Genomic DNA, 13,646 nt, shown 5'->3' with positions numbered 1-13,646 from the left:
CAGTAGAACTGGCACATGCTAAATGAAAATGTGATTTCTAGACAGTTGTCATGGTTATCAGTCTGAAAGTCTACTTTGTGCATTCACTAAGGTTTACATGAACCTCAAGAAGTAAATAACTTACTGCAAACTAACATGAATTCTGAGAAGTCTCAAAGCTACAGAATCCAGTTGTGGAAACAATTCCCAACAACCAGTCTATTCCATTAAATTAATTTTACTCATATACATTGTAATATGTTAAATAATAATAATTGTAAGAATTGTAATTTACTCATATACAATGTAATATACATTGTATACATTGTAAGAATGGACAAAACCCAAACAAAAACCTCCCACACCTGTTTGGGTCTGAGTTATTCGCAGTAACAGTAACTGATTTTCACATGGCTTTTGACTAAACCACTGAGGTATATTTCCAGTTTGAGGATGCTTTGCTACCGGTCACACAGAGAACATAACAAAAAAACAACCCAAGTTCTACTACAGAAGAGTTCTCATTTCAAATCTTGATCAAGTTGCCAGGTAGTCTAACAGAGCTGGCACAGTGGATCTCATTACTGTGACAAAATCAAAGGTTGCAATTCAGGAAAATACTGGCACTTATTGAGATGACAAGGTAAATTTTCCTCCTCTCAAACTCTGGCTGCTTTTGTCAGTAACTCCCCAACTACTGTCTGCACTGATACTTGCCAGGAGAGATGAGGTTCAGGAGAAGACAGCTGCCTGCAGAGACAAAAAAAACTCAGTGCTCCACAGTAAGAAGTACAACACTGTGGTATACCATCTTGGAACATCTTCTTGCTCCCTGCTGAAACTATGCGCAGAGAAATAATCCCGTTAGCAGGGGAATTAAGTTAGCCATCAACAGCCAAAGGGTTACAACCAGGTTAGATGAGCAGGAGCACAAATCTAAAATAAAAAACAAGACAGCATGAAGCTTATATTTCATATTTAAGAGAAAATAACCAGAGAGCAAAAACATATTTGTAGTAATCTGAACTGATTTACTTTTAGTTTTCAAGGACAGCAATTCATAAAAGCTGAATAACATGATTTATTCCCTTTAAAATTAAATTAATTTCTGCAATAACTAATAATAGTTAGGAGAACAAATGAGCTGAATGTATCAGTATGGCAAGAAAAGGACAGGAAGTTTACTAATGCATGACTGGGGATAAGCAGCATTTCAAAATCACAGACTCAAAAGACTAGATACATAAGCATTTTATATATTATGTTATATAAGCGTATTATATGTATGCACATATATAAGCATATATATTAATATATTTTAAAAATACCCCCCATCTCCTAGGATGTGAATCTGTTTGAATTCACACTTGCTGTTTCTCTGGGAGAGGGAGATGTCAGTCTCCTATATTACAGCTTTCTCATGCTAAAATCTGATCTGTAGGAGTCATTCCACCAACCCCTGAAACGTTCCCATTTCAAAGACTTGAAATGGTACACACAAACCCCAGAACATGTTGAAAAAAAGAATTAAATGTACAGGTTACCTACACAGGTTTATTTTTTTCCCTCAAAACCTGCAGTAGAGACAGCACATCAACAATTACAAAATTGATTAAAGGCTTAGAAATTAGCCTCTAGAGAAAAATACTGTAAGGACTGTTCTCTTTCACTAAGTGGCTTTTTACACAATCAACTCTAGACAAAACAGTAACTGGTAGTCAGCAACTTAAGGTTCTTTTCTTCCTTCAAAAAGCAAAGTGACACCTGTCATTTGTGTCCTGGATTACTGCATTAATATTGCCAATAGGAACTTATATAAGCGAATACTCATTTTGCACCAAGGTGATTCTGAAGGTTATTAAAATGATATGTTTTCCAGAACAGGAAATCAGGAGCCAACCTACCAATTGGTGCAACTCTTGATAAGTTAGAAGCTGGAGGATCCCGCTCTGGGGGACAGGAGTCACAGAAGTCCCAGCAGGCTGGACAAACCAGATTTCCAACGTGGATCCAGCCATTCATCTGAATGCTCACTGTTAATACTTGACCTGAGCGGCTGCACAAGTACGCAGTGTCCTTGACCCAAACGTGCAGTCCTTGTGGAGAACAAGAAACCTTAAAAGAAAGGAATAAAAGTAAGGTCTGTATTATGATTTATTGGAAATATGCCTGGGGGGTTGGAAGTTCTTTCAATAAGGAAATAAAATATTCAGTAAACAGCCTTCATACAGCATAGATTAAGTGCAGCTATTTTAATGCACTCAGAGCAGCTACTCGTTTAAAAATGCTTTAAAGCACTGACTGTACCCTTTTCATGCAATTATATAGATAATCAACTGAGACTGAGTAAAATTCTGTTTCTGATAATGAGCATGCTTTTACAGTTGTGCTGCCTTTGAAAGAAACAGCTTTAAGTGAGATAGCCCTGAGAGGGAGGATAATGAAAAGTGACACGTGCACAGTGCTTTCTACAGCAGGAAAATCAGAGTGATTTAACTAACGTAAAACTTCAACAGAAGATTCCAAAGTATTCTCACTTATCCCTGTGACACTTAGTCCTCAGGTAAGACAGGTAAGTCCTAGCAAGACTGGAAGTAACACACAAGTCTGCCCAGTGGCCACGCGCTTGACTTGATGCATGATCTGAACTACAGACTCACAGTTGGAAAATACTTATTTCCAAAGCACGTCATAATCTAGTGACTTTCAGGAAGAGAATATCATGTACGGTGTCCAGGTGCATAGTTTTAACAGCCATAGCCTGCATTTTATATTAGATTTCTCCCTTTGGTGTTACTACAAAAGTGAAGCAAGCAAAGAACCCACACAGCACACATACTTACTTGGTAACACCCACTACCCCAGTCGGGGTAACTGAGTTTCCTCCTGCATTGTTCCATGACAAAAGCTGACTTCTGAATAAGACATACAGAGTTTGGTCCATATTCTTCTGCACCATAGTTTTTGGTAGGATCTAAGGTGGAAAGAATATATTGAACCTCAGTTTACCAGGCGAAAAGGAAGTCCACACTAAATTAATTTGCCATAATTAGTCAGTCTCTACAGGCAATTCCAGGTTTACTTTTGGAATGTTTCAGACCATTAATCATTATATTCAAGACAATAATTCTCAGACTGAGTAAAGCATGAAGAAAACCAAGGTTTTAAAAATACACTATCCACACGCTTCTACAGAAATGTTTGCTCCCAGGGAGTGCCAGCTGTGGTTGCTGGCTTGAGGGGAGAGCGTGTTTGTTCATTTGGCTTTGAGAGAATTGCACACACAGGTAATATCCTGCAGTGTCCTGGAGCTCTGCTATATTGAGACTTCATGTGCTATTCCAGGAGGTAGGCCCATGCTCTAGTAATTTGCCAGGCTCCCTGCTTTGGATGGAAGACTACAAAGGTGAAAAGTAGATTTGTTTCCAGAGAGACTCAAAAGCAACTGAACAACACTCCCCCTGTAACCTCTGTCTTGTATTTGGATCATTTGAGGATAATTTCTGTTCAACTCTTATGCAATTTTTGTATTTCATATACACCTAGGAAGCAAACGCTCACAAGGTAATCCAGATAAACAAATACAGGCCCTTAAATACAACACTAAATTCTGGAAGCTTACCTGGTTGGTTTTCAATTATTCTGCAGTCTGAGCTGCGTTGAAATTCACCACTTAAATGCCAACTGAATTCTTGACTGAACGGACAATAGTCAGCAATTTCTACTGAGCCACCATAATAAGGCAAGTCTTCTGCTGGTACTCCATTAAGATTGTCAAAATACTGCAAAAACAAAATAGGCAGTGAGACAGCTGGTGCAGAGAAAAGCGTACAGCTGTTATTTTGTCGTTATTGCTTTTATTTATTTAATTTTTTAATAGAACCAATCACTAAAGCTGTAAGAACATCCATTACTTCTCAGGAGCGCTTTTAACAGCAACTCAGAATACCCCGAACAGATGAGCATAGACTATTTAAGAATACACAAGTAATGCACAGAGATCCATATTTACATGTATGGTTCCCTAGCCCTGCACTGCCCCCTGTCTCCTCTTGCAATCACAGTCATCTCTGGGAAGCAAATGTTTCAGTGTGCAGTGACACGAGGGCACAGATTAGCTGAAGAAATACCTCAGACAAAACATTATGGGGGACTTCTGTTACACAGCAACATTTTCAACTGAAACGTGCTTAGACAGTCAAGCAACATCCCTATTGTTTTATTAACAATCACAAGGCTTTTTTTTTTTTTTTTAAGCCTCCAGGCTTCTTATAATAGAGTAAGCAGACATTTTTCACAATATCTACTCTCAGCAACTAGTTCAGAAGGAAAAAAAAAAAAAAAAAAGAAAAACACATCCTGGCTGCAAAACAGAGTAATGCAAATACTTAGTTATTTAGTAAATTACAACTCATTATACCTGATATTCCTGAGGTAACTGCTTTGGAAACTTCTGTAAGTTGCACACTGCTACTGCTCTTTGGTCCTGCCTGCAGGTTAACTGCAAAGGATTACTTCTCAAAGTGTCACAGTACGGACTGATTAATTGCCTCCTCAAAAAAAAAAAAAAGTAACATAAGTTTACAAAAAGCAGTTAATCTAAACTATGCAGTTTTTCTGACTATCCCTGCTCTTCCTAATACTTGAAGCACATAAAGAAGCAGCAATATCTTGTCTGTAGGCTAATTATTGTTATTTGGTTATCAACTTCCTAGTTTAAAGAATATCAGATCAGCAAACAGTCACAACCTGCTTAGTTATGTAGTTTCAATAACATTGTTTTGTAAACTTTAAAGAAAAAATTACAAACAAAACAGGGCTGCAGTGGAGCAAATTTACAAGTACTGAAATGAACAAGAAGTATGATAGCTAAAACAAAGCCTATTTCTGGAGCTTTGGGTAAAATCCAGTAATGTAAATGCAGCCAATAACATTTTAGAATTAAAAAGGACAAAATAAAAAAGCAACACTTAGACAAAGTCCTTCCACTCAACTCCAAAACACAGTTCTCTTAAAGAGCAAATACATTCCTAAGATGCTTGTCTTTGTATTTATTGGGTTAAATAGTACTGTTCTCAACACATTCAGTGTGCTCCTTCTTGGATGCACTTTGAAGATTCTTACAAGAGCATTCCTTGTGTATTACTTTTTACTGAGTTGCATTTGAAAAAAGGACAAACGTGAACAAGCATCAGTCTTCCACCTCCTTATATTAAAAAAATGGCTTACTTTTGTTTCTTTTGGTCAATCCAGAACTTACAGCTCTTCATTACAAAGTCACAGCCTTTATTACGTCCCCAGTCTAATTTCTCCGCCATGCTATAATTTGCTTTATACCAACTGCAAAGGTATTTTAAAATGAGAATACAATTTAAAAATTAGAGTTATAATTAATAAAAGAGCAGTTCAAAATAGTTTATACTATGCCTAAAGGTTTTCAAATGATAGAACAGGGAAATAATTCCTTGCTGCCTAATAATAAAAAAGTATGATAATTTCACTATTTTTCAACTCACAATGAGCTAAATGAAAACTTCATTGTCTATTTGTTTGACAGCAATGCATATTGGTCTACGAAGGACTAATGCATACAAAAAGATGAAATTTTAGGCAATTTTGCTTTTCTTCCATATATGCTTCCTGTCTACAAAAAAGACAAAAAAAAGTGCTATGTGGAACTGACAAAAGACTTACATTAAGAGAAAAGAGAAAACAGACTCTGCAAACAGAACTATGCATTGCAGCACATGCTTTTATGGCTATATTAAGAGTGGATTTTTTAATATATGTGAAGAAAAATTAACATACAAGGTATAATTCCTTGTTTAATGTCATGCTGGTTATGCCAATTATTTACTGTGTGGCAGATGAATAAACACAAGTGCATCAATTCCAAATAACATCAAGTGCAACAAACACACTTGAACAAACAGAAAAACCACCACACCATTATTATTCCTATTAACACTTACCCCGTGTCTTCCATTAATGCTAAGGTAATCCTGGAAAAGACTCGGTTCTGCGTATGGGATCCAGTCATAGCTTCATTCTGAAAGTTACAAGTTACTATTAGTAAGCTCCTGAAAAATCAGGAGCCACGCATTCAAGCGCATAGAAGTTCCAGTCCCTTCTTATTATAGACATTCCATTTCCAATCTCTTTCATAAAAGGGATCAAAAGGTATAACGCCCTTCCCAGTCTGCCCTACAAAGTCTCATGAGTCAGAAACCTTATGCCAAATTCCAGCTGAACCTTATTCATGGCCAATCTGTACTTATTTTTTATTTTTTTTTAGGTAAAAGAAACTCCTCCTTGCATATTTATTTATAGCAATCATGCCCCCTTTTCTGTCCCCTTTTCTGTCCTTTTTTGGGTAAGTTGAAAGCCAAGCTCATGTAGTGGTGTGTTCTTTTGGGGGGTAAGACTGACTTTCAATTTTCCCAGTATTTCTAGAGGTCCTTTTCAGGAGAGAAGAACACAGGACTAAAGGAACACAGAACTCTACGTGAAGCTTTACTAGTCCAGCGGTGATATTTTCCACCTTACTTTAAAAGCTCACAACATCCTCAAAGAGTAACTCTGGACACTTCTGAGTTTCCTAATCATCAACTGACAGTTTTAACACCCATGTGTCTTCTTCCAGCTCAGTCATTTCCAGCTAATAAGCTTCTGGCTTACAACAAAAGTTGCTCACCCTTAATTACACAACTCTGGGATTCCTACTACCAAACTTTTCTCACTTACTATTTCTTCAGAGTGTAGTCTTCCAGCCTTCCCTCTCCACTAGCATGGCTGGGAAGAGTTACCATCTGCAGACAGCAAATTTGGTACTATCACTAAAATATTTAATGAGAGAATGATCAAGACCAAAACCAAACCATACGGGTTACTTTCCAGATACAAACTTTCTCTGGAAACAAGACTGCTAATAGTGTCCCTTGGGCTGATCTTATTCAATCCTTTAGATTATCCTTACTTTAATGGCAGCCCTTCTAGCTGACCCTGAACAAGAAACATTACCAGATGTTACAAGATTACAAGAAACACTACCAAAAAGCAGGAAAAATCAGCTGTTTTGGTCTCCTGAAATACATATTTTTTCATGTTTACTTCCATGAAAAGGTCTGTCCTGATGCATTTACCTTATGGTTTACCTCACTTCATACAATAATTAGAAACTATACTGCTGCCCAAAATATCACATAATGTTATAAACAAAAATAAGCTTAAGCGTCAGGAGGAAAATAAATGTTTCCTTGATCAGATGAGGTTCTGGAATAGGGATGGCAAAACCTAACCCTAACAAGACATGTCAAAAGATGAAATCCAGACAGTAAACAGACAGAACAATCAAGAAGCATGACATAACTGAATTTTCATTTTTTTCAAAAATCAAGAGATTTCATTTTCCAGCAGTCATCTTATCTGAAACTCATATTCTGAGATTTAGCAAGGAAGTAAAATAATATTTATCTAGCAATTGGACATTTAAGTGTTTCCAGTTTAGCATTGTATGTGATATATTTCAGTGAGGTATTTCTCATACCTATGTTTTCAAGGCTCTGGTGAATACCACTATAAACCTAAAAACAAAGACGGGGAGCAGGCTTTTCCAAATCTCCCTCCATTCCTCATATTAGCACCAACCTCCAACAACCTCTTCTCCCAGTGATTGAGCTCCGTACCCATGCCACCTTGATTTTCAAGCTCCATTCCCTCTAGGATTGGACAATTAAAATGTTTACGAGCTTCTTCCTAGAAAGAAAACATATCAACACAACTCATAAGTATTCATGGACAAATATGATTAGAAGTTATTTTCAATACCAAATATATTACACTTAGTATATGTTTAGTTGGGGTAAAAAAAAAAAAGTTAGAGGTGTGGGAATCAAGAAGGATTTCCAAAAATATTTAAGTACTCCCTTTTTAAACATTACAAAATGTTCAATGCATTATTTTGTAATGCATAAAACTACAAAGAAAAAAAAATAAAGAAAAGTTTTAAAAGAAAAATATTAAATTGGATGAAATTAAACTAGAAAAAAAGTAACAGCACTATCTGTTAAGGCAACAGGAATACGAGGTGCCTAAGTCTGCAGGAAAGCCTCTGAAGAGTAGGATTAAGGCAACAATATCAATTTTGCTCAACCGTTTACAATTTACTTCCCAATCCCTTCATTGTCTCTTTTATTGAGTTATTTATTTCAAACTGCCAGCCATTTTCCTTCACTTCTTTTTCACCTTGGATAGCCCCTTCTCAACTAATTAGATCATCATAATTATATAGTCTTTGGGCCATACATTCAAAAAAATAAAAAATAAATAACAACACTATTTAAAGTTAACTTATTACTGCTTAAAAAGAGTGAGAAATAATTGTGACTCAAGAATGTTATGACATACATAGTGTACAGCTAAATTAATTAACACTTACAACTACACGAGGTGTTACCAGAAGGTGAACAGTATGGCGAAGCATTTGGCCACCACGTACATCCCATAACCTCACTGCTTTATGAACAACCTTATCGCTCCATTGATACAAACCTAGACTGTAAGAAGAATGTGTTAGTTATGGATGTTTTGATAAACACACGCTACTGTACAAAGCTTTATTTCCATTAAAAAACAGAATTAAGAATTTCCATTTCTCTTTCTTTTAAATTGACTGTGCAACACTTCTCCTTTGTAAGATACGTTATAATCTTTGTAAGATTTATTACATAGCCAGCTCTGATCTAACATGCTAAAGTAAGATTACTAAAAAGATGTCTGTAGACTCAAGACTTATTTTCTACAGTTATCAAAAACGTACTGCAAATTGTTTATTCAATAACAAGGGAGAAAAATCAAGCAGCAGACTACAGGTATTGCCATTTCTGCACAATTATAGACCTCAAATGATACGTGCCTGAAAAAAAACCTAGCTCCGCTGACATTACACAGACTACAGAAAATATAAGTGCCAGTTGAGTGCGGTGCTCAGAAAACCTCTAAATTTAAGCAATGGTTGTTGCAATGCTTAACTTCAGGCTTCCTGACAAAAATTGTTTCTTAAATCATCTCCGTGCATTACAAGGTAAGTGTTTAATGCCAATGTAAAGGAAGACTAAAATAAAAATAGAACAGTGTTTGAACATAACAAATACAAAGAATTCTAATAAAGCTATTAAGTTGGATTTTCAACAGGCTAACAGCAAGAATATATCTAAAAAGGCAACCTGAAGACATCCCTTCAGCACTGAGAGTACTGAGAGGTCCAAAAATATGAAATACCTTTCATTAAAAGGAGGGAGTCCATCTGCGTATCTTGTTGTCAAAGGTTTTCCATCATCATCACGATAAAATGCAAACAGTCCAGCAGAGAAACCCTGCAAGTTCAAAATCAAACAGAAACCTTCGGTAAGACATTTACACACCGTGTCAAATGCCATGAAAAGTTCTTGTATGCAGCAGGTAGACTATTAACACACTAGTTGAGAGAAGCAATGCAAGAGCTTTACCCTCAACAGACACGCTTCTCTTGCAACAAGCAGGAGAGATGTGAGGGGGAAGGCACAAATTTCAGGGCAGGGAAATGTGTTCTATAATACCAACCCTTACCAGTGCATGGATAATCTCGTGTTTCACTGTAGACAACATGCCAACAAATTCCTGAGCCTGCGTTGAGATCATGTTTGGACACAAGTTAGCATATCCTGCTATTGGCCTGGAAGACAGTTTTACAATTATATTGTTTTCAGTAAAATACTAGCAAATTCAATTCATATTCACTTGAAGAGACAGAAAGCAACACTGGAAACTGAAGACTACTGTAAAATAAGTGCTTCTAGGTAACTTCTCCTAACTAATTATAACTAGTCTGTTAACAATGCTGTGACTTTATTGCTAAAATAGGGGAAGAGGGATGGAATCAGTCTGTACACCAACATGCTGCACAGATGTTACTGACAACAGTATAGGAGATCTGAAATTTCAGGTGTAGTCATTACAGAGGTACAACAAGTCTGTTAAAGTGACTACAGCCAAATGAGAAACAAAAGCCATGTAAGCAGGGTCTATTTGCCTTTTTCTTTAAGTTTTTGGAAGCATGACCTTTCAACAGACACAGGAGATAAATTTTGTGAGATAAAATTCAGGCAGTAACAGCAGAAGATTACTTTTGACTTAGATGTCTCAGTTTTATGAGTTAAGCATTATTCCATTGTTCTGTGCTTTTATGTGAATACAGCATTTGGCATTATTTCAATGCATTCTACTGTGTTAGCCTATGCACAACACAATCAGACAGTTTAACTCCATATATACAATTTAAAGTTTAACTAAAGAAAGTTTGTACCAGACAGAATACTTGCCTGTCCATTTCAGCTTCCAGTTGGCAGTAGGCTGCATATGCAATGATGTTTTCATGGCCACACCTTTCAGTAGTGAGAGCACTGACGTAAAGCACAAAGTCAGCATCTCGAACCCCTTCTTGGTCAGGTAAGCCAAAGTGCCGTTCGTTCTGATTGTACACCCTGCATTGCTTTGACAATGTTCAAAGGAAACAGTTAAAATACATCAGCTATGATAGAACTTCTGTAGAACAAAACACAACTAGCTGGAAGCCATGAATAAACACCAGCCTATGACAGCTGAAGATGAGAAAATTCCCTGTGACAACAGTAAACAAACCCAGAGCCAGGGAACAACTTTCAAAAGACTAGCCATTTTGATTAAAAGCTAGGAAGGTGGCAGCTGTTGAAAAAAAGGTGCTTGCCAAGCTAGATTAATTTAAAAGTTTTGGCTCACAGAAATAGTATATACATAAGCAGACATTGCATTTCACATTTAATGCAATATATTTTTAATGCTGAAGTTGAAATGTCAAGCTAAAAGAAATCTGGTGATCACATACTGTAGTCGATTCAAAAATTCATGCAAGAAAACAAGTTAGAAGCATTTCCTGCACCGTGCTCCTTGTTCATCGAAAACCACTGTTTTGATTCAAAATTTATGATTAATTCTGTGAAAATCTGACTCACTGACCAAGGAGAATAATGAAGCAACTAGATGCCATTTCATAAGCTTTGAATGTCATTATGTGCGTACTTTTCTATATCACAGACTTAAAGAACAGTAAACATTACATTTTTCCATGACTTTTAGTTCAACATCATAAACTAAAGACACTAACTACATTGATGCTAACTAAATTTGAGTGACAGAATAGAACAACTTAAGCTATCTCCTGCAAAAAGAATTGTAGAATCACAGAATGGTTTGGGTTGGAAGGGACCTTAAAGCTCATCTAATTCCAACCCCCTGCCATGAGCAGAGACACCTCCCACCACACCAGGCTGCCTAAAGCCCCATTCAATCTGACCTTGAGCACTTGCAGTGATGGTACAGCCACAGCTTCTCAGGGCAGCCTGTTCAGTGTCTCACCACCCTCACAGTGAAGAATTTCTTCCTTATATCTAATCTAAACCTACCCTCTTGCAGTTTAAAACCACTACTCCTTGTCCTCTCACTACACTCCCCGACAAAGAGTGTATATACCTTTAGGTATCAGAAGGTTGTCATAAGGTCTCCCCAGAGCCTTCTTTTCTCCGGGCTGAATCACTTGTGAGTGTACTAGCACTACTAACATTTTAAGTAGTTTCCACAAACTGCACTCCTCCAAAGGTTAAGAAGCACCTGGATGGTTCAGCTTACCTGGAGGTGTTTTTCAGGAACTATAACTGGTCCACACCTTGTATGGTTTGCACAGGCCACTCGGCAGTATCTGTGAGGGTCAGCTTTCCTCCTTAAATATTGGTTTGTTGCACACTGCCTTCAATCAAACATGAAAGACAGTTAGCATTGTTTTAGAATTAAAATGAAACTAGCAGAATCTTACAGCACCCAACAACACTGTAATACACGTTTAATATAGCACTGTTGTAACTTCCATGCTGAAAAATGTTATGCTACTCTGGAAGACAACACTTCCAGTTGTTAACAGAGTATCTACAGGTGCAAAAAAAGATTTGGAACAGGTTCATAAACAGGGATACACATAAAAGGAAATAAGCAGCATGATACTCTAACACCTCTGATACCACAAACACAGGTGTTGATCATGGAAGGTCAGCAAACTTGTGTGTTCTCCTTCAATAGCATCTCCCAACACTGGGCCAGATGGATCGCTGGTCTGACCCAGGAGAGCATTTCTTATGCTCTTATTCTATTCTTACTTTAATGTCTACACAATGCAATGTTAAATACTGAATGCAGTAAGTGATTTTCAACAAACTTTCACATACCTGCTTAGCAATATAGTACCTGCTGATTTGCGCACTTGGAAAGTCTTCTCCAAGTAAGATATAGCTTGTGGAAAAAGTTTGTTCTAAATAGAACAAAAATAAAAGTCACCCAGTGGTAGTGCAGACATAACTTACAACCACTAACTGCCTAGGTACATGAAACTTGCTAATGCTGTGGTATAGCAGAATAGCAGAGATCCAGACTTCCAAGTTCGGAAATATTTAGTTCCAACATTTCTGTATTTTGTTATTGGAATGACAAAGCAAGATGGAAATCAGTATTAATTTGGATGTACAGCTTCAAAGAGGCTGACTTCATTTCAGCCCCGATCTTACAGGTCACTGGGAACTGCCCATCACAGATTCCCCTGCAGCTTGTCTCTGCAACCTCCAAGCCTGACTGCTGCCCTCTCTTTTACTGCCTACTTGCACAATAAATCAAAAGATGCCAGCAGGCATATTTAAAGTACTCCTAAAGAATTTTCATCATTTCTTAGTACTGTTAGAAGCTATGTAGGTCCTGCTCATCGACAGCTTTGTGCGCTGGGATATAGCAAGCACCTATTAAATAATATTTAACATAGCAGTGGGAGGATTTGGAAGAGAGAAAGTCTGTACCCAAAGCCTCATTTCCCTGACCAGAGGATATGGAAGCGCCTTAATCACATCGGTGAAGCCTTGACTTACGTATAAATAATAAAGAGAAGGAACCCATACCTTTATAAGGTGCCTTTTCTCTGGCAGCAAACTGTTTAAAAAGAAAGAAAAAAAAAAAATAGCGTTAGCCACTAGGGTTTGCATTGCGGGATGAGGACAAAAAGGGGTCACCGCCACAGCACACCGTACTCACTCCTCCACGCTCCTGTCGTACACGATCTTAATCCGCAGCCGCTGCCCCACGTCCCTCCTGACGAGGCGATCCTCGGCCAGGGGCACCCCGTACACCACCTGCCGCGGGGAGCACAGCCGTGGGCGCCGCCTCACCCTTCCTCCCCGCCCGTCCTCCTCCCGACCCCAGCCCCCGAGCTGCCCCCTCCCGGCCTGGCCTCACCTCCCCGCGGCCGGGCGGCCGGTGGTGGCAGGGCGAGGAGCGGGGCGAGGCGGCGGCGCCCAGCAGCAGCAGGAGGAGGGCGGCCGGCAGCGCCCTGCCCGCGGCCCCGCACCGCCCGCCGGCCGCCATGTTGGCTGCCCCTCCGCCGCGTCGCCATGGAGGCGGCGCCGGCCGCCAATCGGAGAGCGCCGAGCGGCCGGGAGGGCGGGGCGGAGGCGGGAGGCGGGGTGTGATTGGGCGGCGGCGGCCGCCTCAGGGCTGTGGTGGAGGGGTTGGGACGGGGGGGGGCAGTGCTCGGGTCTGTCACGCAAATTCCCGAAAATTTC

At 38.8% G+C, this 13,646-nt stretch overlaps 1 protein-coding gene across 1 annotated transcript; it reads right to left on the bottom strand.

Annotated features, from left to right (window-relative positions):
* Positions 1 to 778: 778 nt before the first annotated feature.
* On the bottom strand, positions 779 to 13,449 carry LMLN (leishmanolysin like peptidase; the record flags this gene model as incomplete). Its single annotated transcript, XM_084289358.1, has 17 exons — positions 779 to 915; positions 1,884 to 2,094; positions 2,823 to 2,953; positions 3,602 to 3,761; positions 4,400 to 4,532; positions 5,209 to 5,319; positions 5,952 to 6,028; positions 7,627 to 7,734; positions 8,417 to 8,534; positions 9,259 to 9,353; positions 9,586 to 9,691; positions 10,338 to 10,507; positions 11,680 to 11,793; positions 12,266 to 12,352; positions 12,987 to 13,017; positions 13,120 to 13,217; positions 13,321 to 13,449. The coding sequence occupies 17 exons, from the start codon at positions 13,447 to 13,449 to the stop codon at positions 821 to 823; spliced, it is 1,974 nt and encodes a 657-aa protein (XP_084145484.1). The 3' UTR covers positions 779 to 820.
* Positions 13,450 to 13,646: the final 197 nt, after the last annotated feature.

The sequence above is a fragment of the Netta rufina genome (assembly GCF_964035555.1).
Source record: "Netta rufina genome assembly, chromosome: 6".
NCBI classification, from domain to species: domain Eukaryota; kingdom Metazoa; phylum Chordata; class Aves; order Anseriformes; family Anatidae; genus Netta; species Netta rufina.
Note: the sequence above shows the minus strand (reverse complement) of the source record. Positions and strands in the feature narration are given on the sequence as shown.